Source organism: Tripterygium wilfordii, chromosome 11, assembly GCF_013401445.1.
Source record: "Tripterygium wilfordii isolate XIE 37 chromosome 11, ASM1340144v1, whole genome shotgun sequence".
Classification (NCBI taxonomy): domain Eukaryota; kingdom Viridiplantae; phylum Streptophyta; class Magnoliopsida; order Celastrales; family Celastraceae; genus Tripterygium; species Tripterygium wilfordii.
The window spans coordinates 12,931,446-12,959,376 of NC_052242.1; the positions used below are offsets into that span (position 1 = coordinate 12,931,446).

At 39.4% G+C, this 27,931-nt stretch overlaps 4 protein-coding genes across 7 annotated transcripts; 1 reads left to right on the forward strand and 3 right to left on the reverse strand.

The window, feature by feature from the left end:
• Window positions 1-150: 150 nt before the first annotated feature.
• LOC120008486 (protein ESSENTIAL FOR POTEXVIRUS ACCUMULATION 1-like) lies at window positions 151-11,879 on the reverse strand. 3 transcript variants are annotated; one of them, XR_005470518.1, is made up of 13 exons: window positions 11,626-11,779; window positions 10,610-10,692; window positions 8,651-8,727; window positions 7,518-8,432; window positions 7,294-7,414; window positions 7,003-7,194; window positions 5,802-6,569; window positions 2,908-5,638; window positions 2,221-2,414; window positions 2,085-2,144; window positions 1,391-1,819; window positions 1,053-1,133; window positions 151-585 (listed from the first exon to the last, which is right to left on the reverse strand). XR_005470518.1 is itself a non-coding variant. In XM_038858819.1 (11 exons), the coding sequence occupies exons 1-10, from the start codon at window positions 11,720-11,722 to the stop codon at window positions 1,440-1,442; spliced, it is 5,535 nt and encodes a 1,844-aa protein (XP_038714747.1). In that variant the 5' UTR covers window positions 11,723-11,879; the 3' UTR covers window positions 824-1,133; window positions 1,391-1,439. The 3 variants fall into 3 exon arrangements, 1 of the variants encoding a protein (XP_038714747.1); XR_005470517.1 differs by lacking the exon at window positions 10,610-10,692 and having other exon boundaries at window positions 11,626-11,879; XM_038858819.1 differs by lacking the exons at window positions 151-585; window positions 10,610-10,692 and having other exon boundaries at window positions 824-1,133; window positions 11,626-11,879.
• Window positions 11,880-12,165: 286 nt separating this feature from the next.
• LOC120008828 (deoxyuridine 5'-triphosphate nucleotidohydrolase-like) lies at window positions 12,166-14,321 on the forward strand. Its single transcript, XM_038859189.1, has 4 exons — window positions 12,166-12,235; window positions 13,174-13,582; window positions 13,656-13,747; window positions 13,837-14,321. Exons 1-4 carry the CDS (start codon window positions 12,166-12,168, stop codon window positions 14,079-14,081), a joined length of 816 nt encoding a protein of 271 aa, XP_038715117.1. The 3' UTR covers window positions 14,082-14,321.
• A 657-nt stretch (window positions 14,322-14,978) lies between these two features.
• On the reverse strand, window positions 14,979-24,138 carry LOC120009280 (glucose-6-phosphate isomerase, cytosolic). 2 transcript variants are annotated; one of them, XM_038859802.1, is made up of 25 exons: window positions 23,907-24,138; window positions 23,461-23,511; window positions 23,307-23,383; window positions 23,067-23,148; window positions 22,938-22,985; window positions 22,492-22,647; window positions 22,318-22,414; window positions 22,178-22,220; window positions 21,306-21,373; window positions 21,109-21,193; window positions 20,737-20,785; window positions 20,089-20,161; window positions 19,936-19,996; window positions 19,413-19,479; window positions 19,109-19,165; window positions 18,950-19,003; window positions 18,732-18,860; window positions 17,760-17,823; window positions 17,560-17,633; window positions 17,280-17,333; window positions 17,124-17,192; window positions 16,831-16,920; window positions 16,509-16,616; window positions 15,536-15,589; window positions 14,979-15,433 (listed from the first exon to the last, which is right to left on the reverse strand). In XM_038859802.1, the coding sequence occupies exons 2-25, from the start codon at window positions 23,509-23,511 to the stop codon at window positions 15,383-15,385; spliced, it is 1,761 nt and encodes a 586-aa protein (XP_038715730.1). In that variant the 5' UTR covers window positions 23,907-24,138; the 3' UTR covers window positions 14,979-15,382. The 2 variants fall into 2 exon arrangements, with proteins under 2 accessions (XP_038715730.1, XP_038715731.1); XM_038859803.1 differs by lacking the exon at window positions 15,536-15,589 and having other exon boundaries at window positions 23,907-24,133.
• A 1,384-nt stretch (window positions 24,139-25,522) lies between these two features.
• LOC120009556 (glucan endo-1,3-beta-D-glucosidase-like) lies at window positions 25,523-27,532 on the reverse strand. The gene is made up of 3 exons (XM_038860187.1): window positions 27,262-27,532; window positions 25,889-27,154; window positions 25,523-25,783 (listed from the first exon to the last, which is right to left on the reverse strand). The coding sequence occupies exons 1-3, from the start codon at window positions 27,515-27,517 to the stop codon at window positions 25,746-25,748; spliced, it is 1,560 nt and encodes a 519-aa protein (XP_038716115.1). The 5' UTR covers window positions 27,518-27,532; the 3' UTR covers window positions 25,523-25,745.
• Window positions 27,533-27,931: the final 399 nt, after the last annotated feature.

Consider the following 27,931-nt stretch of genomic DNA (forward strand, 5'->3'; position numbering starts at 1 on the left):
CAGGTGGATTTCCACCTGCCAGCTAAGCCCGAGTCTAGGCTTAATGAACTGTTCAACATTGTTCTTGATTGTCAAAAAGAAGTAAGAGAAATAAAACACCAGTGTTCTTACTTTTTTTGTTGGTTTTGTTAGAAAATTGACGGAGGCACCAGTTTTAAAGTAGGATTTATTTTCAAATGCAAAACACCATGTTTTCATGCTGTTCTCAGTGCTGAGAGTTACCAAAAAAGCCAAACTGACACCAAAGGTTACAGCCGTTGTTCATTTGGATGAGTTGGTGGATAGCATGTTAAAAGTTAAAAGAACGTATGGAAATGGTTTCAACTCATATTCTAACAAAGCAACAAAGTGAAGAGTAACGTATTATGCCAATCGGAAAGGAAAGGAAAGGGTTGTCAAATAAATAGAAGCCTTCCAGCATAACCGCCGGACCATAAGCGGAATTGCAAAGTCCCTAAGCCGGAAACCATCATCCCCAGCCTCAAAACCTAGAAACCTTCCAGCATATCTGTACCATAAGCGGAACTGCAAAGTCCCTGAGCTACATGGAGACCATCATCCTCGGCCTCAAAAACCCAGCTAAGGCTGCCAGCCAACATTAAATTTTTGTTGAGAAAACTTAATTAGATTTAGAGGGGCTGAGGGAGAGGGCAAACGTATTCAAACCCTGGCCTAAAAATCACATTTCTATGGCCCTCGCCTAATGGTGGTCATATTAACATCATAAAATTTATAGAAATATTAGACTCATGCTTTCCTTCTAATAACAAAAAACCTCCCATCTTTGTAGTTAGTCGGACAACAGATACAATAGTCACATTAGTTCAGTCTTCTGGTGTCATGGTTTCAGTGATGATGAACAATGTTCTTGCATACATTTTTCAGGAATCACAGTGTTCTAAAATTAAAAGAAAAAATCAAAATTGCCACAACCATATTATATGTTATGCTTAAATACTAATCAACTTCAAACTCTTAACACTAAAAAGATATTCAGACTCGAAGAATGGAACTCTGAAACAAAACACCGCTGAAAATTGAAGATCACATACCCTCATATCTAAACCCGGATGTCCTCCCAAGCTAGGTTGTCATTCGCATGCCAAACAAAGTCATCAGCTTTCAGGCAGCTTACCATGACAAGGATTTCTGAGCGAAGCAGACTAACCAAGGTTTTCTTTTTCCCCTGAATGAAATAGATAAAAAAAAACCAAGGCGAAATTTTCTCTGACAACAATTTACTTTTTCAGGGTTTTCCTGCCCAAGGCACCAAGGTTTTCTGCAGGGGCATTGCTAACAAAAAAATTAGATCCAGCATGAATTAGTGCTTTGCTCTATATCGAAGGGGAACCAAAAATCCCAACTAAACATCGAAACATGTACCGAAGAGTCTAGCAAAATGTATTTACAACCACCTCTCAAGCATCCTGTCTCCTGTCTTAGTCTTCAACGGTCTGAATTTCACCCATCATGATACGGTTACTAACAACATTGAATCCCAACACCACAGGGCTTACTTTCTTCCCTTTCTTCCCCTTCCTTTTGCCTCCTGCTTTTGATGACCCATCAGGGCCATCACGGTCCACACCCCCAAAGCCAGCATTGTCAGAATTCATTTCTTTGGCACCACTTCGGGATACCTTGCGATCATTCCAACTCTGAAAGGCAATTTCAAGTACATCGCCTGCTAACAACTCCTTGTAGTTGAGGAATTTTTCAATAAACTCGTGATCAGGATCAAATGAACCAAGGTTCTCTGTCAGAAGCATCTCAGCCTCTGTTCTGGTTTGCTTCAAGCAAAACTCCAAGAAACTTGTATCTGGCAAATACAAGAAAAACAAAACAAAGGTTGTATAACTTCAAGATCAATAAACCTAAGAGCTGCCATATAACAAAAGGATTTGGAATACTAGATCAATTTCTATATACAGGTAAAAACTGCCAGAATTTCCAATCAGACAATCCATGCTCATCTTCCATCACAAGTTCCAATTGTCTTTAGGAGAGACGCCGGGACGGACTCCACAAAAGATGCACTTTTCAGCTAATACACAAGACAAACCAGAAACTAGAAAATGCCATACCTTTCGTCCCAAGAAGTCGAACACACTCACTCTCACACCAATCTCTGAAGTCCATAGCCTCTGCAAAAATGTGAAGATCAAAAGGTTAACACGATAAATATGTTAAAAAAAGATCATATAATTCACAATGGCTTACCTGAATGCTTGGTCAAAGAATCTCTTTTCCCCTTCAGGGATGACTGAGCAGAGCCAGGCGACGATGAGAGAGGATGCTCAGCAGCACGGCCACCCATCGATTTTTGTCGGTTTGCCGATCCACCCAGATTTGCTTTTGCAGGAGAGCTCTTAGTTCCCGAGCTACCGACATTAACAGGACGAGGAAAATCTGACCTGCTTACAAGAGCAAAAATAGATGTATAATCAACAAAAAATATAAAAATCAACGAAGATTTGCCATGTCAAAGTAGCGGAAACGAAATGAGATCCAGCAAATAATGTTAAAATCACGTTAATTCCCAACAGACAAATTGGTATCGTCCATATACACTAACAATGACAATAAGGGAAACAAATAAGAGAATCAAAATTTCAAAAGGCCAGAATTCTTTCCCAGGAAAATTGAGTTAAAAGCTAATGTGGTAAAAAGCTTCAAGACAAGTCCTTGGAGAAACAAGGAAAATGCCAAGTTCACCGGCACATCGATAAATCATACGATTCAAAGATAAATGATATTGTTGACCTAGTTTCCCAGAAAAACCATAAGCAACAGTTCTTCATGAGTAACACAAGGATCCAAAAAACCATTTCCACTTGAGCAAAAGCCAAGGCCAAAAAAGTTCACCAAACAAAAGGAAAGAGTATACAGGATAGAAAAAGATCGTACTGCTTAGTTTCTTGCTCGGGTTGATCCATTGGCCCCCAAAATAAGTCATCATCTCTTTTATGTTTCGACTGAGAAACAGCACGAGAATTGATTTGCATAGGAGAAGCAGCCATAGCTGGAGATGCAGAGAGGGACCATGAATGACTACCATCGTTAGCCTGCACTGGCTGTGATTTCTGAGGGACTTGAATCTGGCTTTGCAGTGGCATAGAACCCTTCTTTTCCTGTTCCTTAAGGATGTCCCTCAAAGATGTGGGTTTAGGAAGCTTCTTGGAATCTGTAGACCATGCAGGCACAGGAGAAGGGTTGGCTGACTCTCCTTTCCAAAGAACAAAATCTCCCAATGAAGGGCCTGATGGGATTGCAGGCAAAACATCTTTCTCCTCTTGCATAGAGCGTGAAATTTTGGCTTTCTCAATGGGGCTTGAAGCAACACGCACATCAGCAGGAGTGCTGGGTACAGAGACCTTAGCCCCAGCTACAGCACTAACAGCAGCCTTAGCTTTAGACTTTTTGCGACTCTTTTTGGTTTCTTTAGCCTGAATGAAGTTGTCATCGTCAACAGATTCCAGATGACTGGCAGTAACAAGTGTCGAAGTCAGATTCGAGGCACTGTCAAGAACCTCCATAACTTTCTCATCAGACTTTGCCAAAACTTCTTCCGCGAGTATGTCATGCAATTGGCTTTTCTTGCTCTTTGGTTTTGGAGAACTATGGGGTAACTGCGTATTAACCTCAGGAAAACCTTCATCTTTTGGAGTTCCTTTGGAGAATTTAGCGTCTGAATTGGCCACAACCCCAGCCCATGGAGATGACAAAATCATAGAGTTAACAGAATTAGTGACGTTGGACACATCCACTTCAACATGTGCCTTTCTCTGTTCTTCCTGTTGAATTTCCAAAAATGACTTTGCCTTGAAACCAGGAGCAGGTTTCCAAGCTCGTTGTCCAGAGTGAATCTGCACATTCTGAGAGGAGACAGACCCAACCAGATCTGATTCCCCCTTGACTTCAACCATTCCAACATTTTCCCCAGAAAGAGACACAGGTACTGAGTTATTCAAGTGTTGGGAATCACCAATTTCTATGGTAGTAACCTTAGTCCTGTTGTCTTTTCTTTTTGGCGGTGATGTACCTTGGAGTGTTTCTCCCGAACCAATGCGTGCATCAAGTTTTGTGTTACCAATATCTAGCCCTCCGGACTCTGATTGGTTCAATTGCGCCAAAGAGTAAGCATCTGACAGTACCTTTGCCTGGTCTGACAAGGGTTGCAGCTTTGAAGATTTTTGTTTTCTGGACTTCTTATCAGAACCTTTTCTTGCCTCACGAACTTCAACACTTTTAATGGCAGTCCCTTGAGATGGCACATCACTTGGTCTTTCTTTTTCAACCTGATTTCCATCAAGAGTAACATCTGGCTGCACTTTCTCACCAGTAAGATTCCCTGGCACAGATGAATCATTCTGACAAAGTCCAACAGAAGGAAGATCATCTGCAGTTGCTCCGGATACCGCAACAACTGCACTTTCACCAGTTCTCCGCAGGTCCTCTGATGGAAGTTCCATAGGTAGAGAAGCATGGTGTTCAGAAGCAAGGACAGCATTATGAACAACGGAAGGCTCATTTGTAGATTTGTTTGATGTCTCTTGAAAGCTTTCAACAAATGTTGAGGTTGGAGGTGATTCCTTCTGGACGACATTATCAGTATGCTTAGGAAGAGTAGCATCCCAATCATGCTGAGGATGAATATTCCCAAACATTTGATGGGGTAGAGGTACAGGAGAGGTTCCAGAACTAACACTATGAGTGAGATCCTGGGTTACTTGTGGAGGCAGATTCAAGGTGTTAGCACTGAGTTCATCTCGCATATTGGTTACATATACCTGGGGAGGAAACAGTTCTTGTGATGCCTGCATTCGAGAAGGATCAACTTGATTACCTGTGGACACCGCTGCAACCTGTGATTGGCCAAAAGACGGTTCACTAAATCGCTGGTTAGAATGATGCTCAGACAAAAACTGAGAGAGCAATTGTTGTTGACGCAACTGCTGCTGCTCCTCCTGTTTCTGTTGCTGTTTAAGCAACAAGAGCTTATCCAACAACGACAGCTGATGTGACGGAACAGGTGTCTGGGAATGCAATTGCAACAAATACTGTTGTTGTATCAAATTATTAAGGAGCTGCGGATCCTGCGATAAACCGAGAGAGAGTAACTTTTCAGCAGTCAAAACTCCAGAAGGATTATCTACAGCTTGACCAAGAAGATTTGCCAACTGGGGTGAGCTTTGTGGTTGCAGCCTTTGTTGCTGCCCAAAGGGAGTTTGAGCTGGAAAACTTTGGGCATGTAGATCAATCTTCTCCTGAAATGGATCCAAGCCACCGTGCACAGGGAAATTAGACCAGCCCGGAGCACCATTGTTTACACCTGTGGCTGGTCTATCCGATAAGCCATGGATGATGGACATCAACTCAGAATTTTGAGAATGAGGCTGATGTGAATTGTCTGCCATTGAAGACAAAACTTTTACATGAGGGGTTAAAGAATCTGAGATAATCTCTGGTTTTGAAACAATTGGCGTAGGGTCTCTCCCTGGCCAATATGGATAAGGATTCGGCAGCGATCTTTGCCGTTCAAGTGTCATTCTCTTGGCTAAAAGGTACAGATCATTTTCTGCATCTATGGCAGACGAAGGAATGCCACTAGGATTGTTACCAATATACGCTTGCAAACCTACACATCAAGCAGTACATTTCAACTGCATTAGTCACCGTCTCCTAATTATCATAAGAGGGGGCAAAAAAAAAAAAAAAAAAAAAAAGCAGAATGCTAAAGCAAATAACAGCTCCTCATTTATAATAAAGAATACTGAAATTATTCATCAAAGAGAACCAACCTTGGGATGAATTGCTCAAATTACCAGACATCAGTGACTCCAGAAACCTATTTTCAGCTTCTGTTGATGAAGCATGCACGTGTCTTGGCTCACTTCTTATCACATCAATCTCATTAATACCAGAATGAGGCTTTGCAAGGCTATTAAAGTTTGGCCTACTCGACCCATCTGCTGATTCATTTGACTTTGGTAAGCCAAAGCCAGGTGGTGGTCTAGCTTTAGCTCGAAGATGGGGCATGACATCACCAAGTAATGAAAATGGTGAGTCTTCTGACGCATTTGCATTGCGAACCTGCAGATCTATCCCAAAATATCCAGCCTCAAACCATCCAACGATATCACTACCAGGAAAGGGTCCTTGAATGACACCCTGAGGATCTTTGTAATAAAGAATGAGGTCCTCAAAAGAGGGCGGTGAAAGCATGTTGCCCTTGTGTTCTCTGTCAAAAACTGCAGATGGCTGCCGTTTTATAATGGGATCATCAGCGGTTTGCCACTTTGCTTCCTTCGAGAAAGATGACTTAGCCATGCTTTCCAATCGATTGTTTTGATCATTTTGTGGTTGTGTCCACTCCATCTCAGACATTCTAGGATTGACATCCCTAGGAGTCTCAGTCCAATCACGAAACCCAGTACGTGATTGGTCTCCTGAAGATGAGCTCCGCCAAGAAACCCCGGTAGGGATAGAATTGCTTCCCTTGACACTAACATCTTGAATGATGGATGGCTCATCAGCCATTCTGTCAGGATGGCCACCCTCTCTAAAACCTATACACATAAAACTTCAATCACCAAATGCAAAGCAACAAAAGCACTTTATGCGCATGAGGTGTAAGATTAAAACTCTACAAGTTCTTGGGAAGAGGACACCTACCAAGGCTACAATGTTTCACAAAGATTGGAAACAAAGAGGCCCTGCACCTTCATTTAAAAGAGAATAAGACTGGAAATTTATCTAAAATCTAAGTACATCAAGTGGATGAATAATTATGCCAAACAACACTACAATAATTATTGCACCCAATATTGTCCTCAACACTTCTTTTTCAGCTGATAATTTACCAGGTTTGACCCATCACACAGTATACATTATTCACTACAAAGATTTTAAGTGTATCACTAAAAAGATGGCATCCAGAATGTCCTCAATAGCGTAATAAGAATAATAGGTTTTCCAAGCAATTCTTTCATGTTCTAATACCTTCATCTTTGAACTTGTTATCATGATACATTTTTTGATCATGCTTGGTTTCCATTTTTGAGTTAGGCCCAAGGTTTTGTGTTTGTTTTTCCTTGGAGGAGCCTTCTGAGTACCCCAAATAACTGCCTTTTGAAGCATCAGCAATTTCATCTTTAAAATCTTCTCTAGCAAGTGGAATGTCGTCTCTACTTCCTGCACAGTCCAGAAATTATGAACATCGGTCACGACTGAGAAAATGGATAGAAACATTTTAATGCTAACATGACTATAGATATATATATATGGGGCTACCAATCTGGGTTCGCCTTGACTGTGTGAAATCCATTGGGTGCCTCCCCACAGCTCCATCCTTGGATATCTGAGGTGCACCACTACTGACTATTTCCCCTCTCTCAATTCCCTTCAAAACAACCTACTCAACCAGAATTATCAACACGAGATCAGAAGGAGTAAATAGATTGACCAACAGAGTAACTTTTTTAAGTAGAGGCAACAGTGTTCGTAAATAAAATTACCATTTCATCAGAAGTAGGAGCACAAAGTGATAAAGGTTCTAACAGTTCTTCCAGGGTAAGAGGAGGCACTTGTACAAAACCATCAAGTAGTTTCTCACATGACATCCCATCAGTCTTCCTGTAGACATCAAGCAATTTTGTCCTACTGTATCTTAAGAGGGAAGGTACACAATGGCCAGTGTCGCCCTTGTCTAAGAAGGTCCCTGGAGCCTGGGAATGAACAGAAAAACTATTCACAGAGCTTCCAGTGGAACTGACCCTTCCCCGGCCAACAGAAAAGGTTGGAGGGGTATTTTCCCCACGCCCTCGACTGTAGGAAAAAGTAGGAGTTTGTTTGTTTGGCGTCAGAGTTTGGTTATGAGAAGGCTCACCCCTTCCACGACTTTGGGAAGAATTGGACCTCCATGTTCGATGATTATCTCTGTCTCTCTCATCCTTTTGATGACTTGGTAACAAACCTCTGTCAAGGAGCATGTCCCCATCTCTGCCTGAATCCATCCGCTTTTCACGCATACCTTCTGTCTCCTTATCATCAGGGCCCCAGCGTGTGTTCCATTTACTCTCACGCCGTTGATCAAAATTAGCATCCCGGTCATTAGATTCGGTCCAGCGGTCAGAAGAGACACGACGTGATTCTCCAAAATGACGAATGGAAGAGTTCTCCATCCGCCACTCTGTCCTCCGGGGGTCACCGAGCTCCTTATCTCCATCCCTCCAGCGGTCCTTGCGCGCAGAGGAATTGGTGTCCCTTTCTTCTTCACGCCAGCGGTCACGACGGTTGGTTTCCATATTAAGCAAGGATGGACGGAATACATCCTTTTCCTTCAGCGTGTCATGCATCTCCTCACCATTTCCAGATGACTTATTGACATCCGAGCTGTTGCCATAACCAGGATTTGTGCTTATATGCCCTTCCTGTTTAAACAACTATTTTTATGTGAGATAAATCGAAGGAGACGAAGCAATACTCGATACACTAAACTAATTGTGTTGAACAAATGATGTAAAAAGTGCCTATAGAGAGATGGCAAACGCATCTTTTTTTTCTACAAATAAGACATTATATATAAATCTTCATGACCAAAATGTGGTGCCATTACAGAGTAAATAGTCAAAGAAAAGTCAATACAAACCCCAGGTTTAATTTCCCCTGGCTTTGGCAGAAGCCATTGCGGTGAAAGCGGAATAGGATTGTCAGATGCCAAAACATCTGCATAGAGAAAACAAAAGCATCAACAACATTTTAGACGTAGATTGAAGACAAGAATTCAGGAACACTATGCCAACCATTCCATTAAACAATGTCAAATAACTAGAAAAGCCAAATATTGCATCACTTCAACTTTCAATCCAACTAAATTTACACAATCAATATATTTTCACAGAACAAGCACACTATGCCAACCATTCCATTAAACAATGTCAAATAACTGGAAACAGCAAACATTGCATCACTTCAACTTTTAATCCAACTAAATTTACGCAATCAGTATATTTTCACAGAACAAGAACAATTGCCATTACATGAAGCTTGAGTACCAAAATCACGAGGAAAAATACAAAACCAGATAAGATGAAATGGTCAAATGAACTTAATATAGATGGGAAAAATTAAATAGGGAGAAAGAAAAAGCTCCCAAGCACAAGGCTCTCACAATGGTGGCCCATAGAAGAAGTGGGGCTGTGTGGGATATATGCAACCTATCCCCACGATGAAGAGAGGTTGTTTGCAGAATTTGAACTCGTGACTTCAAGGATGCAACCTTAACACTAGGCCAAGGATTTGACCATAGATGGCCACAAGTACCAGGTCTAAAGATCCTTTTGCTATCACAAGGGTGAGAGGAGAGGAGAGATGCATCGGAATAGGAACATCAAAGCCTTTCCGTTCCAGCCACACCAAAAATAATTTCATTAATCAACTGGGAAAAAAAACTCAGGAGAATATGATTCACCACCGGGAAGATAAAAAAATATTTAAAAGTATGCATTATTCATCACACAAAAGTCAAGGCATGATTAGAAATCTAAGGCAAGAATCCAAAGCTAACTAATTCAGAAAATCGTTTATAAAACAAAGGTCACAACTTACAAATGCACAAAACAAGACCGGAACACAAAATCATGTAACATCTGACATCATAATTATTAATTAATAACTTAATCCACTAAAGATTCTAGATTTTTAAACTCCAATCTTCATCAATATCTATGTTTCTAATGCAAAAGAGATTATATTGCAGAGATGCAACAAGTTGGGGCCATCCACAAAGAAAGGATTATAAAGCTAAGGAGCTAATGCACTCTTAAATATCTTCTCTATCCATTGCTTAGTATAATTTTTAAAAAAGGATCTGACCAGTTTCATAGAAAAATATCTGTTATCTTTCAATGAAAAACCCAATTTTCAAAATTTATGTCTCGGGTCAATCAAAGCCTGCTTCCAATTTAATATTAACATACAGGCCTAGAGTGAGTGTGACACTTTGGTGCCTGGCTGAAGGCAAGTCCCACAGAGGAAGGTGAGGTGCTCCAAGCTCACCTCAAGCGACGTCACTTAGGTGCACCTTTTTGACAAGGCTTCCAGCAATTCCACTATATTAGGCACTTGGAAATTGGGACACAATTAGAGAAAATAAGATCCGAAATAACTACAGAAGAGACCTGATGACATCAGCACACACCCACAAGGAATTCTGCTCAATATGTACTATTGTTTTTGAAAAAAGAAATTAAGACCTCAAACACTTGCACTTTTTTTAAAACAAAGGGTTGACAGATTTTAATCAGGACATATTGTTCTGTTTTGTGTATACATATTTTCAGTGACTTTATTTTGTAGGTTACGCAAGATTCTTTCACCTAAATAAGTCGCCCATTAAAAGATATGTAACTGATCAAGGAATTACCTAGTTCTAGATGTGTATACATTGAGCATACCTAGCTAGTCTTCAGTTCATCACAATGTGTGCTTGGTGTGTGTGTTGTGGTTTCTAAGACCCCAAGAAAACTAACAGTGAAAGAGTCCAGCAAAGCTGGAAAACTAAAAGTAATTAAAGGCCTTTCACATTCATTGATAAAAGAAGTCAGACCTTGTTGTCGGCTTTTATTCCTCTACATAGCCATGACCCCTTAAAGCTCACACCATGTCATACTTGAAATAATAACTTTAATACTGTAACCAAGAGAAGTAAAATCAGCCATAACTCCAGTGTTCTAACCACTCAAGCACCCAACACCATATAGATCCGACCAAAAATAATAACCAAATAAATAAGCCTGTTGCAGTATCAAAAGAAACAAGACCCAATCTGAACGTAATGGTATGAGAACTTTTCATTTTCAAGTTATCATCAATCAAATTGAACATATTCACAAGTACAAACAACATAGCTATTAGCAACCTGCAGGCTGTTTTGTTCAGTGTTTAATACACAGTCCACAACAAATATACTGAGCACGAGCCTGTAAACAGCCTAGAAAAACAAATATAATATGAGTAAAAAAAACCTTGTCAGCCACCACTGTTTTACGCATTGCCTACTTTTACTAGCCAAAACAATATTTGGGCACAACATAAAAACATAACACAAAATAAATATTAAAAAAAGTGCCTAAATATCACTCACTGCGTCTTAAACCGTGGCTTGCAACTAAAAAAAAACATAAACACGTAACACAATAGAAATAATCAAAAGATATCCAAAAAAAAAGTGCCTAAATATCACTCACTGCTTCTTAAACCGTGGATTGCATCTAAAAACATGAACAGCGAAAATGGGGAAAAACTTCTAGGCTTTCAACTGTATGCGACCGTTGGGAAATAGAGAAAGCTTCTCTCCTCTACTCAATCGAAAACTCGAACTACATGTCAAACTTAAAATAAAACTTTGCATTGTGGACGGAGAAACATAAACCCTAGCTTCAGCCGGCACTTGACCAAAGACCATTAATTCAAAAGTAATAACGCTGTGTTGTCATCAAAGCCAATAATCAACACGGGAAGCTCGAATCTCAAAGAAAAACTACGGTTTCGAAGGAATAATAGAATGACAAAAGGTCAAGATCAACGAATACAGAGACTCCGAAGAAATGACGGGACAAATACCTTTGGAGATCTGACGGGCAGGAGTGACGGAGAGGTTCCGGCGAGACTCAAGGCCGGGAGCAAAGCTTTTGCCGGAGCTGGAGCCGTTATTAGCCATGGACGATCAGCGAGGGAGACAAGAAAACACTTTTTTTTGTCTGTTTGGTTGTTCTGATAGCTTGAGCGAGGTGCGAAGCAGAAATGCGGTGGAGGAATATAGGTTAAGGGAAGATTAGGGGTGTTAGGGTAAGAAGAGGATCACATAGCGGCTCACATTAGTAACAACCCTCGCTTTGTTGTCCGAGCCTTAATCACTACTAAACGACTCGTTTTGGAAACCATTGCTGATATATACACGCGCGGATTAAGACGTGAAAGCACGCCGGAGGTGCGCACTGCGCTACAAATTGCGCAGTTTAGAGTGGGGTTTAGCTTGCCGTTTAGAGAGGGGTTTAGCTTTGTAGTGCACTTTTTTTTTCGTTTAAAAAATTTGTTACTCATCATAATCAAAAACCTTTATCCAAAATTTTAGGTTCAACTACATGAGTTTATAAGAATATAATGGAGGCACTCATGTGCCAGCTCTCACTCATTTTTCGATGTATTTTGGTTCCGATGCCACGACTCACAAGTAGGAAACGCCCTAACGATATTCTCATTTCGACAAAGTTTTACCCTTAATGCTGATCTACCGCAACCATTATGCTTTATTCAGACTTGGGATAAGCTACATGTCCAGGCGGAATTTTCTTTTAAATAATTGTTTTTTTTAGAAGAAAATAGCATTTCATTAATAAGAAGGTTTATTTGTAGTGTCAAAATGCATAATAGAAGGATGACATTCCTCAATGAATAGACCATCTTCAGAAGATAATTTTCCAAGCTTAGCTAACTCATGGACAACCATATTAGCCGACCTTCTCGCATGTTTAAAAGAACAAAAGTGAAATCTTTAAAATAATTGTTAGACATTGAAAAATAAATTTTGCCGTGTAATATATCATATTATAGATGAATGTCTTGCTGTGGGACTACTTATTTTGTTGTTGTTATTTTGAGATATTGTAAATTAAAATCATATTCGATAGGAAAAGTTCAATTATACTTATCTAATATCTAATATATCATATATATGGTGCATAAATTGGATAACGATGCCACATAAGACATTTCATCCATATCTCCTGCCTAAATAGCATTTTTTTTTATTTGAATAAGAATATGAGAGATCCTATATATTTTTTGGTGATTTATTCACTTTATTACTCAACGTAATATTATCCCCTATTTAGGCTATTACTTCTGACTTTTGAGATATCAAATCCTACCATTTTTGAGGTGTTTGCAAATGATTCAATTCCCATCAAAAAAAATTGCTCGTTTTGGTAAAAATATAAATATTTTTATCGTAATTTGGGCCTTAGTAGGCATTGGGCATGGCCCATTATATTGAACCTATGGCTCTAACTGACGGCCCAATTAGCTTTTATCGTAATCTGGGCCTGAGTAGGCATTGGGCGTGGCCCATTCTATTGAAGCTACGGCCCTAACTGACGGCCCAATTAGTAGTGGCGGAGGATCAAAGCACATCTCTCCAGTTCTCCACTCCACGGTCTCCACATTGGTCCGTCTACAGTAAAATAGCGCGAATACTGGGCGCGATCATTTGGAAAACACCACGATTGGCGCCTCTTTTTCTCTATAATAGGGGTTTTGAAGCCCTCATTGAGCTTGCCCACGATCCATTGTGCGTGCCTTCTCGTTCTCTTCAAGTATTCAGAATGGCCCAAGCCGATGAGCGAGGCAACGGCAGTACTGAAGTCAAAGAGCCATCTCCGAAGATTCAGAAGATTGATCAGAATGGCGTGCACGAAGCCTCGGAAAACCCTGTACCACTGTTTAGGGTGAAAAAGCTCTCCGACAAGGCTGTGTTGCCTTCACGAGCCTCCCCTCTCTCTGCCGGCTACGACCTCTCGAGGTAGATCCTCGGATTTTCTACCCTTTTTTGTTAAGTAATTTAAACGCTCAAAGAGTTTTATGTTTGTTTGTAGTGCGACGGAGACTAAAGTACCAGCCAGAGGCAAAGCCCTAATCCCAACTGATCTTAGCATTGCTATATCGGAAGGAACTTATGCCCGTATTGGTAATATCTTTCTCCATGTATCTTTTTATCTAATTGATTTCTTCTCTTCGATTCTTGATGGTGAGGTCTTATTGGATATGTATTTGCAGCACCAAGGTCGGGATTGGCTTGGAAGCACTCCATTGATGTCGGGGCGGGTGTGATTGATGCTGATTACAGAGGGCCAGTTGGGGTGATCTTGTTCAACCACTCTGATGTTGATTTTGAGGTGAAAGTGGGTGATAGGATCGCCCAACTGATTATTCAGAAGATCATGACTCCTCAGGTCGTGGAAGTTGATGATCTAGATGAAACAGTGAGAGGAGACGGAGGTTTTGGATCTACCGGTGTGTGATTCTGTATAGCAAGTGTCAATCACCAAATATATGTTAATGTTTCCTCGTTTTGTTGATTAGTTCAGTAATTCTGTGGAATATGTGGTGGTCTGCCCACAATTTTTGCTGTCATATTTCAGATGTTAGAAGTTCATAGTGATGGGATTTCGGAACGAAAATGCTTCGTGAATATTGAATGTGTTCTTCCCTTTATTGAAAATGATTCTTAGTATGAAACAGATATGGTGGTATGTGCGTTTATGGAAGATTTCTGGGATTAGTACTTGAACTTCTTCTTGTTATTTTTACTTAGCTTGAGTTTCATTGCAGAGCTGGTTTCAGTTTTTCAAGGCTTTTCCTTTGAACATTCCAACTAAATAAGTCATTCAATTTAGAATCTCTTGCGTCTACTGAAAATAAAATGGTACAGGAGTAAACCAATGGTCCAACCACTTGATCAGCAGTAGTAGGCAAGTTTATTCTAAACCTCGAGGTTCTCCACAGCCATAGAGCAGTCAATTTCTTACTAGAAATCCTTGCAAGCTCAACTATCCTTCCCCCAACCATGCTCTAGATCATTTTGGTGTATAAAGCGGATGTCTTATTGCGAAAAAAATATTTACAATTACGTCAATCTGGGACTTTCCATCACCTTTTTTTCGGATTTTTTCTACAAAAAGGGAGGGAGGGGGGGGGGTTATAGAGAGGCACTGCCCCCGATAAACAAAAACAATGTATGGATACCACTATTATGGTCTTATCCAAATTTCTAATTGAAATATACAAACATTATTGTTTGCTTGATTATTTGATTGATAATATTCATATCCTACTTACGTAATTTGCTATCAAAATTCTACATGAAAGCTAGCACAAAAAATCAAAACAAACAACCACAACACATTTGACAGCATATAGGCATTTAAAAGCCACCATATTCGACAGCATACGAACCAAACCAACTCTTGTTGATCCTTTCAAAGTTCCAGATCATAGTCCGTACAATTTCATCAATGAACAGCAACTACATGTCAAAAGGCCACCCGGCTTTTGGTTTTTTTTTTATTTTTAAATTTTTTATTTATTTTGACTGGAAGACCTCGCTTATGATGTATTCCTCCAACAAAATTCAGTTAACCCAAATTTTGCACAAAACTTGCAAAGATACCAAAAACTAGTTATCATGACTTAGATTCTTCTCATACAACTGGTAGAAGCAGCTAGAACCAAGAATATCATTCATGACCACACAAAGAGGTCAATTTTGAAAAGACAGACTCGAAGTTCTTCCAATCGAGGAATTGTTTCAGCAAAAAAGCAGTTATATCTGGGGCAGAAGAGTTGGAGGATCAGCGGGAACATCCGAGGTAGCCTGCAAAGTACATTCAAGTATTGTTAAGAGAGATAACTTGCAAGAAACCTTTCATAGACCTTCTGATTCAATCAAGATAAAGCATTTCCTCAGTACTCAAGCCTGGCCTTCACGAATATCTACTACGACAGAGGCATCTCCTAGAAAATACTTGGGCTGCGAAAATTATTTTAGCACTTTCATATTGATACCGATAATGAACAATGCACATACTCGAGCATATCTGAACATAGTGGCATATGTAAAAACATCTTGCTTTGGACAGATATTATCTCAACACTTCTAATAGTATTTCCATTCAAAGAGTACTCCTAATAGTATTAATTGTAATCCTCATATTGAGGAATAATAAAGGAGAGAATTGCCAGCACTATGCCATTTACGGATTTACCACATCACTATCTGAAAATGCAGAAGTCCTTTTAAAGAGGGTTAATGCCACAACAATGCCATTTTGTTGAGGCATGAGTGTGATTTTGTTGGGGCATCGATCAAAATATTGGCACAAGAAGACCATTTTGATGGTCCCATTTTGTTGGCAACAACATGTAGGCATGGACTCATGTTTGCCCACATGTTAGCTTCATTTGGGGCCCACATCATCTACCACACTCACAAATACACAAAAATCAATATTGGCCCCCACCTCTATTACACTAAAAATCGAGCCATCAAATTTACACCATTGTACCAATATATTTTGTTGGTTAAACCACATCAGCAAAACACGTTTCCCAATCCATTTTGTTGTCCCCAACAAAAAACCACCATTGTGGTTGCTTATAGTTTAACGAATGGAAGTTCTACTCCCTAAAAGGAGAAACCCATCCAGTAGTTAACTAGTTATCACTGGTATCTTCCTCTTGTTAAGCATAAGTTACATTTTGACACTCACACACCTTAAGTTGCTTTTTATAAATAAAATATTCTGTTAAACGGATAAACAAATCTAAGATCACACTAGCAGAATGTATGTTTAAAAAGGTGTTGCCCTCCAAACCTTCCAGTAATTGGCTAGGTTTTTTGTTTATTCATTCATTTTATTTATCTTTACAAAGATGATGCTTTGACATACCTCTAGATATCTTTTCAGCATTGTTGTAGTGCTGAAATTAAAGCTCTCGACTGGTTCTCCCTTTGCACGAGATGCATGAAGTTGCTTTCTCACTCGAGTTGCAAGTGACTGCATTCATAAATTAGAAACTTATATGCTGAGGAATATGAGGGAGCGAAAGGACCCAAAATGAAGGAGTTATTCGCAATTAAAAATTGAAGATTTGAGGATGGAAGTTAAGGAGTTGGGATAGTGATTATATATACTAATATGATCTCAAAAGTAGCATGATTGTCATTGTCCAGGAGGGGAACATCATACAAAAGGTTCCCAAGATACATACCTTCCCCAGTTCGACTCCCCATTGGTCAAAAGAGTTGATACCCCATATAAAACCTTGCACAGCAATTCTGTGTTCATATATTGCCAATAACTGAAGGAAACACAATATTGTGATATTATGTTAGATATAAATTTTATCTAGGACCATTTAACAAGAACAGTAGCATTTTGAGGACAAGAACCAAAACCCAGTAACACAGATACACATAGGAAAACATAGCAAACTCTGTTAGCAATCCATACATTAGATATGTCAGAACTGATTCTAGAGGCAAATGAGTAAGGAACACAAACCTGTCCAACATTGTATGCATTCAACTGTGGAAGAAGAAGGCTGAGAGAAGGTCGATTTCCAGAGAAGGTCTATCCAACAGAAAATGAAATGTTAGGAGGATATTATCAATCACTTGTAACTGAAGCTTCAACATATTTATGTTCAAACGAAGTCACCTTGTGTGGTATAAGATTCTGATTAACATTTTCTTTTTGCAACTCCTCAGGAGTCTGCAAGGAAGTGAGGTTCAATTATATATCCGGTTTCCTTGCAAAATCTTAAAACATGATGATGTAAAGAGGAGTAACATATCATTTCCCAGCAGCTAGACAAATTCCATAAATTTTGTCTTTTTGCCTTTTATTTTCTAGCACCAACAACTATCACAAATAATTTCCCCCAGAAAAGTATTCAATCAACCCCTGGAAAGATCAGCAAACTTAATATAAAAGTTACCTTCCCATATGCAAGGGCATCTGGCTGTGCGAAAAAGTTGGACATGAGCTCATCATGGTTACTCACCACTTCACCTGCAAAGTAAACAAAAAAAATGTAGGGCATGTCAACCTCAATAGACAATCAATAGAATGGAAAAGTCAACCAACAACTCATAGATGATAAAATTTGTTCACACAACACGATATTATGCTAGGCACCTTTTAGGTAAACTGGCTGCTGACTCTTTGCAATACCAATAAAATCACAAGGAATTACGCGTCCCTGAAAATGTGAAGAATACAAGTCATCAATAATCAACTTACATATCTAATTAACAGTTAATCACTGTAAAATAATTAGTATGGAAAATGACATGCGTTTCAAAGTTCAAATTCTGTCAACGAGCACCTAGTTACTTATTAGCAAACAAAACACATGCTTTCCTGTTCTAATGTACATATACATTGGCTGTACCATACATCAAAAGCATTGGATGACACTGATCAAGGCAGGAAAGAAATATTGAAGAGGTGGGCTAACTCAGAAAGATTTTAAATTAGCATGTTTATGAGTGGGCAGCACACCTAAATTTTATTACTCTAGGTGCTTAAAACTCTGCACACAGATAGAATGAGCCACACAATACAAGGACTTCTGAGGCATGCACAAAAATGCATTTTATTGAGAGGTTAAGCACATACTGAATAACAGTACATGAGCAGACGCAATAATACAGACATGTTTTACCTGAGGGTGCCATTTATGAATTATGAGCCAATAAGCAATGTAGCTGACCTTCCCACCTCCAACTATTTTAGGTTTCTTTTTATTTACTTTCCTTTTGGCAGGGGCAAGGGATAGCGATTGTGCAAACAAAATTGGGCTTCTAAGAAAGTTTCCTTTTGGTTCATAGCTCTAACATGGTCCAAAATTTTTGCTTCTATGCACAAAAGATGCCGACTTGCATAAAGATTTGGTGAACGTAAAAGCGTAAAGGAAAAGTAGAAAACTGAATTTTCACTTTTACCAGGTTTTAGTTAAGAGTCATTTGGAAGGGAAAAAAACCCTTAATTATTTTGATAGAATATAAGCTCATAATGATTGTTTTACATTCAACAAATGGTTGACAAATGACAATACCACGAAAAACATTCACAAATTTTAACATATTATGGCAACAAGAAAGTTACCTGGTGAATCAGTTGGTAAAAGCTGTGCTGACCGTTTGTTCCAGGTTCTCCAAAATCTATCTCACCTGTCTCAAAGGGAAGTGGCACACCATCAATTGATACACCCTTTCCATTGCTCTCCATACTAACCTAAATTTAAGTGACCAAGGCATGAGAACTGTAAGATGAAGTAACTGAAAAGCGGAGGAAAAGAAACATAGAAACCACAGTTGACATGCCTGTTGAATGTGAGGTGCGAACTTCTCCAAGGCTTGAGAGTAAGGTAAGATGGCCTGAAGGATAGCCAAAATATGTGTTATGGGATAGCTAGTAAACAAATACCAATAAGAATGCCAAAAATATGTAGTTGAGATGTGGTTTGGGGTAAAAGTACTCACTCTGGCAGGATATCCAAGAAATGACACATTCCAGACGCTCAACAAACCCAAAAGTACCTGAGGCATGGATAGATAGTTACTCTATGTGTCAAAAAATATCAAGGACATGTATCACTTTCCTATCCAGAAGGCCCATCATCATAAGTTACCAGCAGATAATGGACAAAAAAAAACTGGCACAGAGCTATGCAACAATCAATGGATCAAACTCAATAGAACTTAGACAAAACGTTTGTAAAATCAATGGGTAATGCAATATAACAATCTTGACACAAAAAAAGCGAGTTACTATTTGAAAACTTACCGGAATATTTTTCTCAAATGGGGCTGAATAAAAATGCTGATCAATGCTTGAAGCTCCCTTTAAGAACCTTAATGAAGGGAAAGAAAGTCTTACTACACATATAATAATTCATTAATAGTGAAAGCCAGACTTATACTATCCAGTCTCTATGCCACGAGCCTGAGTACTTGAAAAATGCAGCTTAAAGAGACTAACAAATTAGCAAATAACAATGGAGAAAAGAAAACCTAAAATGTGGCCATGGAAACAAAACAATGTGTCAGGCTGCTGCAGCTTGCTTATTTAAGACGAATGTCTCATCCACAGAAAACTTGCATGCTGGACAATGTAAATTGCAAAGTATTCCACAATGTTGCAATGTCAACTAGAATGCAACTATGCTAACACACACTATAAGAATCAAAGCTATCACACAATGAACAGCTTAAAGCATACTGACTCCAAATTGAACATTAAAAATCATATTCTATGCATAAAAAAAATCAGCAATGCCACCATAAAATACAACCAGAAGTTACCATACTTCTCAACAACTGAGAAACCATATTGAAGAGACAAAGGCAACACTCCAACAGCACTGCAGACTGCAATGGGCAATTTATTACCAAGAAGGATAAGATGGAAACTAGGATAAGATGGAAACTAAATTTTTCCAAGGTCTTGGCAAGATACTCACCACTGTAACGACCACCAACCCAGTCCCAGAATGCAAAAGCATTGTTAGGGTCAATTCCAAATTTTTCGACAAGCTGTGAAAAGAAACCAAAAGTTTCGCATAAGAACTTTTACTCGTATGTGCTTAATCATAGTTTATCACTCAATTATTGATTAATTATTCTTCTACACTTGAATCGTGCTCACCCTCTTACTGGCCTTAGAAGTGATCAGAGAATACTAATTATAAAATCTCCAAGGGAGAAAAAGAATAAAGATGGTGGAAATCCACCAGATTTACTGGAGAAGTAAAAAAAGACAAGTATAGTGTTTTGCACAAGTGACTTAGCAGCCAGAGTTACTAAGTACCACAAGTAAAAATCCAACGATAAACCACATAAATTTGTATTTAGATGCATTCAAAATAATGCACTGTAGAGAAGCCCAGCCTTTTCTGATTGTTACCGTCAACTGCCAAAAATTATGCGCTTGTAAAAAGGGCAAAGAAAATGCATGTTCCATATGATTAAAAGATATGTCAGTTGTCTGCATTGTTAAACACAACATTTTATGCAAGTACAAAATCCTGTAAGCACTCTACTTTGGTTTCAGCATAAGCCCATTCTAATCAAAGACTCAGAAACCAAGAGATTGAGGAGAATAATTATACCGTGAGATTGGTACTAACTGCCACCATATGCTTTGCAACTGCAGAAGGCCTGACAAAGATAAACCCAAACACTAGCATGTTATGGCCAGACTGCCAGGGAAGTCAAATCCCATGGGTAAGGTGAAATTACTATAAGTAGTACACAAGATCTCAAACCTTTACATTTAATTTATAATATGTAAATACCTAAAAAGGCCGGGTGTTGGGTGGGGGGCACATTCTGGAATAGAGGGGGACCGGGAAGGAACAATTCAAAAATTACTTGCTTAACTTACAATTGTTCTAAAACCATGTACAATCTCATCTCTCATTCTCAAATTATACCTCAACACCAATATGTGGAAAGCATAAGAGAGTGATATCTGCACTCACCCTAGGGCAGCTGAAATCCACTCCCTTAGAGTGCGAGCATTCAACATAGTTTCAGCAGTAGTGAAAGTTTTTGAAACCACCACAACTGCATATAGTCACAGGAAAAAACCAATTAGGAGTGAAATTTCTGAAAAGAAAAAAACAGCTTAAATCACTAGTATTTAATAATGCTCACCGCCAGAAATAAAAGAACTTACCAAGGGTAGTTTCAGGGTAAAGCCCAGTAATATTTCTAGCGACATCAATAGGGTCTACATTCGCAAGACTGCAGCATATGCAAAGATTAAGATTATAAACGATAATCTACTAGGACCAACTATGTTAGTATTTACGTAATGTCACAGGTTCCAAATCATACAAATTTCCCCTCCACTTTAGTGGTGGGAATTCGTGCACTAAATTTTACTTTTTTTTATCAAGGTAGTCATTGTATTTATACATTTATGGTTCTAGAGAAGCCAAACTAGAAAACCTCAAACCAAACCAAGCACATAATAAATCCATTCCATAACTAAAAAATATAAGAACCTTGTCTGTGACTCTCAGAGAAGGGGCTTGTGGCCACAGCCTAAGCAGTCAGGCAGATTTTGTAAAATAACAGTTACCTATCCTTTCCTTTTCTCATCTCATGGATAGAATTGCCATTTTTTGTTTTTGACAGGGAGAGGGGGTGCACATATCAACATTATGATAGTTTTTATGACTGCCATTCGTTGCAACACAAAATCTTTGCAACAAGAACATAAAATAAAATTACAAATGTTAGGCACTTCAGAAATCAAGTGGCTGCTTGATGTCTCCAAGCAATATGTGCATCCTAGCTTGGCATCTATATTATATCAAATATTAAATATGATAGTTACAAACTAAAAGTAAGCTAAAAAGAGCTTGAACTAAACCAACCATCTACAACTTCTCCGTGGTTGGAAACAAATAAAGAAACAGCTCCAGGAACAAGTCCCACTTGAAACCTCAGAGAGAGTTCATAGGTGGCACCATGCCAACATGTTATGACACTGATTCTAAATGCATACATGTAATCAAATTCTGGTGGAATATAAATACTTACAAACGCAATTGGCGTCCTTTTGCCCATTTTGCTGCCTCAGGATCTGTAGGTTAGGCCAAAAGTTTCTATTATACATATATGTACATGTATATTAAATTGGTCGTGTTTCAGATAAACAACATCGAAGAAGAAAAAAAAACCTGTTTGAAGAGCAGTGTGCACAAATAGGGGACCTAAGAAGCTGCCACCAATACCAATGGCCACCACATCCTTCAGTGCTTTTCCTGTGGCTCCAACCTACACATGTTTAACATCACATGACAACTCAGCCATCATACATTAAACTTCAAAGTTATAAATCAACAGTACATTACCCAGGCGCCGCTACGAACTCTCTCAGAGAACTCTTTGATCTTATCAAGAACATTCCAAACATCTGGCACCACATTTTTCCCATCACTTTGTATAACTGCATCTCTTGAAGCTCGGAGAGCTACATGAAGCACTGATCTATTTTCTGTGCTATTTATCTGATGCCACCCAAACAAAACACAGAACGTTAATATAGCCACATACAACTTAGAAATTTTCAAAACAAAGTTCAATACTGATTAAATCCAGATTCATAAACCCCAAATTGTGTTAAAAGGGAAAGCAAATAGTAAACTTCAAGAACTTCAGAAACCAGATTCTCTTCAAAGGAAAAGACGACACGACAGACTAAAAGAAATGAGAGGATAGAGAAATAATCCATCCACGAGAAGTGAATTACACACAAGTTCGTATATTACTTAATCAAGGAAGATAAACATTGACTTACACGCTCTCCATTAAACATACGGTGAATCTTTTCCTTAAGTGATGCTGCCTGCATCAGTAAACAAACAACTTTACGGTAATCCCAAGTTACAAAAAACCCTATTCGTAACTAGAGGCAATCCAACTTCACCTCTGCTAATTTGTAGAGTTTATTTATGGTATCAAGGGTGGCACGTTGCCTTGAGTAGTCAAGTAGCATCCCATCAAACTCCCTGTAGAAAATACATTCAATGTTACACCCATGAAGTGCTACAAATGCTGTAATTTCACCTAGTGATCCAATAGCTATCCCTGTAATTTGGCTTTTCCCCATACATCAAAACAAAATAGTTAAGAGTATCCAACAAGTGTAAAAGATTGTATAACATACACCATCATGGACTGGCATCGTCCAGTGTCGCTCATCAGATCACGTAAATGGGTCTTCTTAATATCATCAAGATGGTCCTACATAATGAAATATGCTCGACATTAATCAAACACTTCCAAGGGTACATACTGCCTCTGAGCAGTAAGCTAGTTACCTTCAAGTCCTTCCATGCCTCAGTGTCGCATATTAGAGTTGACGAAGCCATCTGGATATATATATTACACAGTTAAGTTAACACTTAACAGCAATCAGTACACGAAGACACCAGTTTCAATTAGAAATAACGAAAATCATCATATTTTTAATTAGCCCTCGAATTCATCCGAGTTAAGAAAATTAGATTCTGGAGTCTATTTTTCCAATCACTTCTCATGGTTTCCCAACAAGAAATAGCTTGAAAATATGAGATTAATAATTAATTTCCCCTGCATTTTCCCTCCGGTTTACCAGCAAACAAACGGGGTTCAGCTTCCCGGAAATCAATCATATACTATCCATCGAAGGAAAGAAATGCATTGATCCAAACAAATAAATCAGTCCAATCACGAATTGATCGGATACCAAATGAAGAAACAGAAATTTCGGTGATTGAGATAGTACCTGAGAGGTTGTGAGAGAGACAATAATGTCACGGATGCAGCAGAAGAAGAGTGGGGCGTGAATGGGGGATCAATTGCTGAAGACGATCGATAAATATTAAATAGAGAGCTAGGTTAATGGTATTGGAATCCAGAAGGTTCCTTGTTCTTAGTTCTTACGAGAGGTCGCACGGGCGATCTATGGGTTCCACGTGGCAGTTCAGACGAGATGAGGGGGCATCTTACATACGCATCGGATCAACCGATCAAGTGGTGATGCTGTGATGCTGTGATGAAGACTTTGGGTGACGAAGACTTCGGTTTTCCATAAATTGAATTGGATTCTGGATACATTCGTACTGTCCACGAGTCTAAATATATTAAGATATTATTTGTTTTGAGTCGAAACCTCTATAGATTTGTTCCTTCATATTTATTGTTCTTGTTTAGATCCAGAAAATCAACATTAATGTGTTAGGCTATGGGTTCTATTTATCTAGTATCGCCCCTCCTACCTCAATGCCTCAATGATTTTGATATGGGATCGTATCATGCTGTATCAACTTATCATTAGCTAATGGTTATATTTTCAGGCTTAGAAGTAAAAGATCCTCATGTGGAGAGCTTTTAAATCTAAAACTAATTTGTTGGGTTTATTAGGTTTCGTGGGTTCAAAACTGATAGAACGGGCCTACTTCCTACCATCTTATTATGAACCTTGACTCAATCTTACTTGCATATTGTATGTCGGGTAACTATTCCGGATTTAAAACTAGTCATAGTCATAAAATAACCGTGGGCGCTTCCAATAAATAAATAAATAAAAAGTGATGCTGTGGTCGGTGGATTCCGGTTTTTAAAGTATAAAGCGAACAAAGTACAGCGTCCATTTTACGCGATCCATTAGCCTAAAGTTGGTCCATCTAAACTTTGAATCGAGAGCCCTTTCGAATCAACCACAAAAAACAAAGGCCCATTTGAATCATGAACCATATTGTTCTGACTCGTGGTCCAAGTGACTTATTGGTAAATTACCAAACGATGAGGGCAATTCCGAGCTTAGTTCGGGCTTGGGTTTGACTCAGTATAACAAGTTAACAACACACTTAGGAGCCCATTACTATGACAGGCTGAGAACGAGTCCATTTGCTGTAATGGCCCAAAAATGTCTCCATTGCAAACACGCAAGTTTGTTTGTACTCAAATTTAGAGCCCTATCCTGCTTGTGTTTACAATTCTTTTGGCTCAAATTTAGCTATTTGGAACTAGTAGTAATATCTTTCATTTCCATTGTTCTTCAATTTGGGCCGAGTGCTAATGCACACTATGCTAATTTGGAGCTATATGTTCTCTTAATGCTTCCTTATAAAATGACTCTTACGCGATCTCACAATGGTGGTGCTATTGCTGGGAGGGATGGGCAAAAGGTGGTGAGAGTTGGTGATTCCAAACTAGTGAACCCTTTTTCTCTATTTATTGTATTTAGATGTGGTGTTTAATTTGCTAGAGTCCGCGTGCATGCTGGGAAAAGAAATATAACATTATTGGCAACATCATAAGTTGGAATCTATCACATCATATGTTGCTCATTTGAGAGACAATTTTGTCCCTAGAGATTTTTGCAAAATGAACTATGAAAAAAAAATCTAACGGCAGAACCTTTTATGGATTAGAATCACTAAATTTACATGTACATACAGACTACAAAGGAGAGTGTATACTCTAACTTCAAATAAAAAGATTGGAATTTCTCAACATGCCATCACAAACAAAAGAAAGATCCAACGAAGCTTTAACAAAGCAAAATGAACCACCACCCCCACCACCTTTATTCCTTCACCGATGAAGAGAATCCGCCAGCTCATGTACTCTCACCTGGGTAACTGCATCCTTTGTAGCCTACAGTGCAAAAACCCAATAAACAAACAATAAGCCCTCCAAGAGACGACAAAAGATTACAGAGAACATGTCTAGGGAAAAGTAAAAAGGAAAAGAAGAACTTACTGGGATTGTTGGATGAAAGTATTGCTGTATGTGAGAAATCACAGTTCCAAGGATTCCGACCAGACGATTGATAGAGCAGATTCATGGCATAAGCAGCATGTGAGAAAACAGTATTTGGTTCAAAACAAGCCCCACCTGGTTTGATTGGACTGCAATCAATCCCTAGTCCACAAGCATAATCCAAATTACTCTGCAATTCCGCATCTGATAAACCCTGTTTAGGCAGACACCACGCTCCTTTAATTGGATTCGGAGATGGAGCCACCGGAACTTTTGGGGTCACCCTCGATAGACCCACATTATAGTTTATGCTTTGATCAGGCTTGAAAAGCCCAAAAGCTCGTTCCGATCCAGGTCCTGGTTTCAAGTTCTCATCGTACAGAGCAAAGATGTATGTATCCATGGACTTGTTTGGCATCAATGGAGTCCCAATCTTGGTTCGTAAATGGTGCACCAGGTTACCGATATAAGTCCGAGCATTTTCAACGGTTGCCCCTACCTCGTTAGGATCTCCCTTGTACGGCCAACCAGTTTCGGCCACCACAACATCAACATTTTTGAAGCCCCAACCGTTCAAAGCAGACCGAACCGCATCCAGCTGCGCATCAAACATGTTCAAATACTTGATCTTTGTGCGCGCATCGACTCGCCCCGAGTTGGGTTTGAAGAGACAGAAGGCCAGAGTATCACGCCGATTTGGATCTCCTCGGTATGCGAAATACGGGTACGGGTTTATCGCGAAAGGCGAACCGGTGGCATTGTTGAACTCCAGAATTCCCTTCAAGACATCCGCGTTGATCTGGTCAAAGGTTCCAGCAGATGGCGGCTCAGAGACATTGAGCAGCGCCATTGTGTGGACTGTCGTGACCTTTATTTTGCCCCCTAGAGACGCCCCGTTGAGGGCATTTTGGATATTCCGCATCGCCGGAACCAACTGCGTGATAAGATTTCGGTCGCCGAAGGTCATGACCTCATTGCCGACGGAGATGAGGATGATGTTGCTCGAAGGGTAGAACTGGGCCACGTTGGTGTTAACCCAGTTTTTGGCGAAGTTCGGGTCGGAGGCGAGCGCCGGAATATCGCCGTTCGTAGTACCGATGAAGATTCCGATCCCGGTGTTGGCCAGGGATTTGATGATCTCCGGGTCGGATCCATATAATCGGACCTTTCGAATATAAGTGGATTGGAGAAGCTTCGCGGATGCTGCTGGTGTGGGGAGGTTGTCCGCGACTTGGCCATAGTTTACACCAATGAACGATTGCGAGTCTGCACAGAGAGAGAATTCAACAAGTCAGCTTGATTTTCAGCAAGAAATGTTTTAAAAAAAACACACACACAGTTTAGTTGAAGTAAGACGAGTTCTAGACATATACCTGCGATGCTGAGAGCTTGTAAGAAAGCGAGAAGTAAGAAAGCAGCAGAATAAGAAAGTGCCGCCATGGAAATAGAGTTGTCTCTGTCTTGCAACATTTCGTTAGGAGCTCTAGACACGAAGATGGTGATAAATAGAGGAGAAAAGGGCATAATCGGAAAGGTAAAAATGATTTGCCGCGTTTGGTATAATGGAAGTGCACGCCACACGGGATTACGGCAACCTAGAAGGACCCAGGGCCCACAGTCTGACTCCATTGCAGGGGAGGATAGAAACTGTGAATTTATCTAACATTTTTTTTATGTGTTTTAAATATGAGGATTTAGTCCCCCAGTGTTGACCGAGTGACGCTTATGCCCTCAAATTATGACCGTTAAGGCGGATCTGGATTATTGTAATAGTAGGAATTATGACGGTATGCCACGTGACGCTGGATCCAAAGGCACTGCATATCTCCGCGCTGTCAAGCACTAGCTAGATAGTTGCGTAATTGCGTTCATATTTGTACAGTTATTAATAACGTGAGGATCTTTACTTTGTCATCTGATATGTTTTTATCTGAACTGTACGCCGACTCAAAATATCCTATCCGGATAATCGAATTTACTCAATCCGGATTAAATCAAATTTGATATAAGTTATATGTTCGAAATCTTAGTTCAAATATAAAT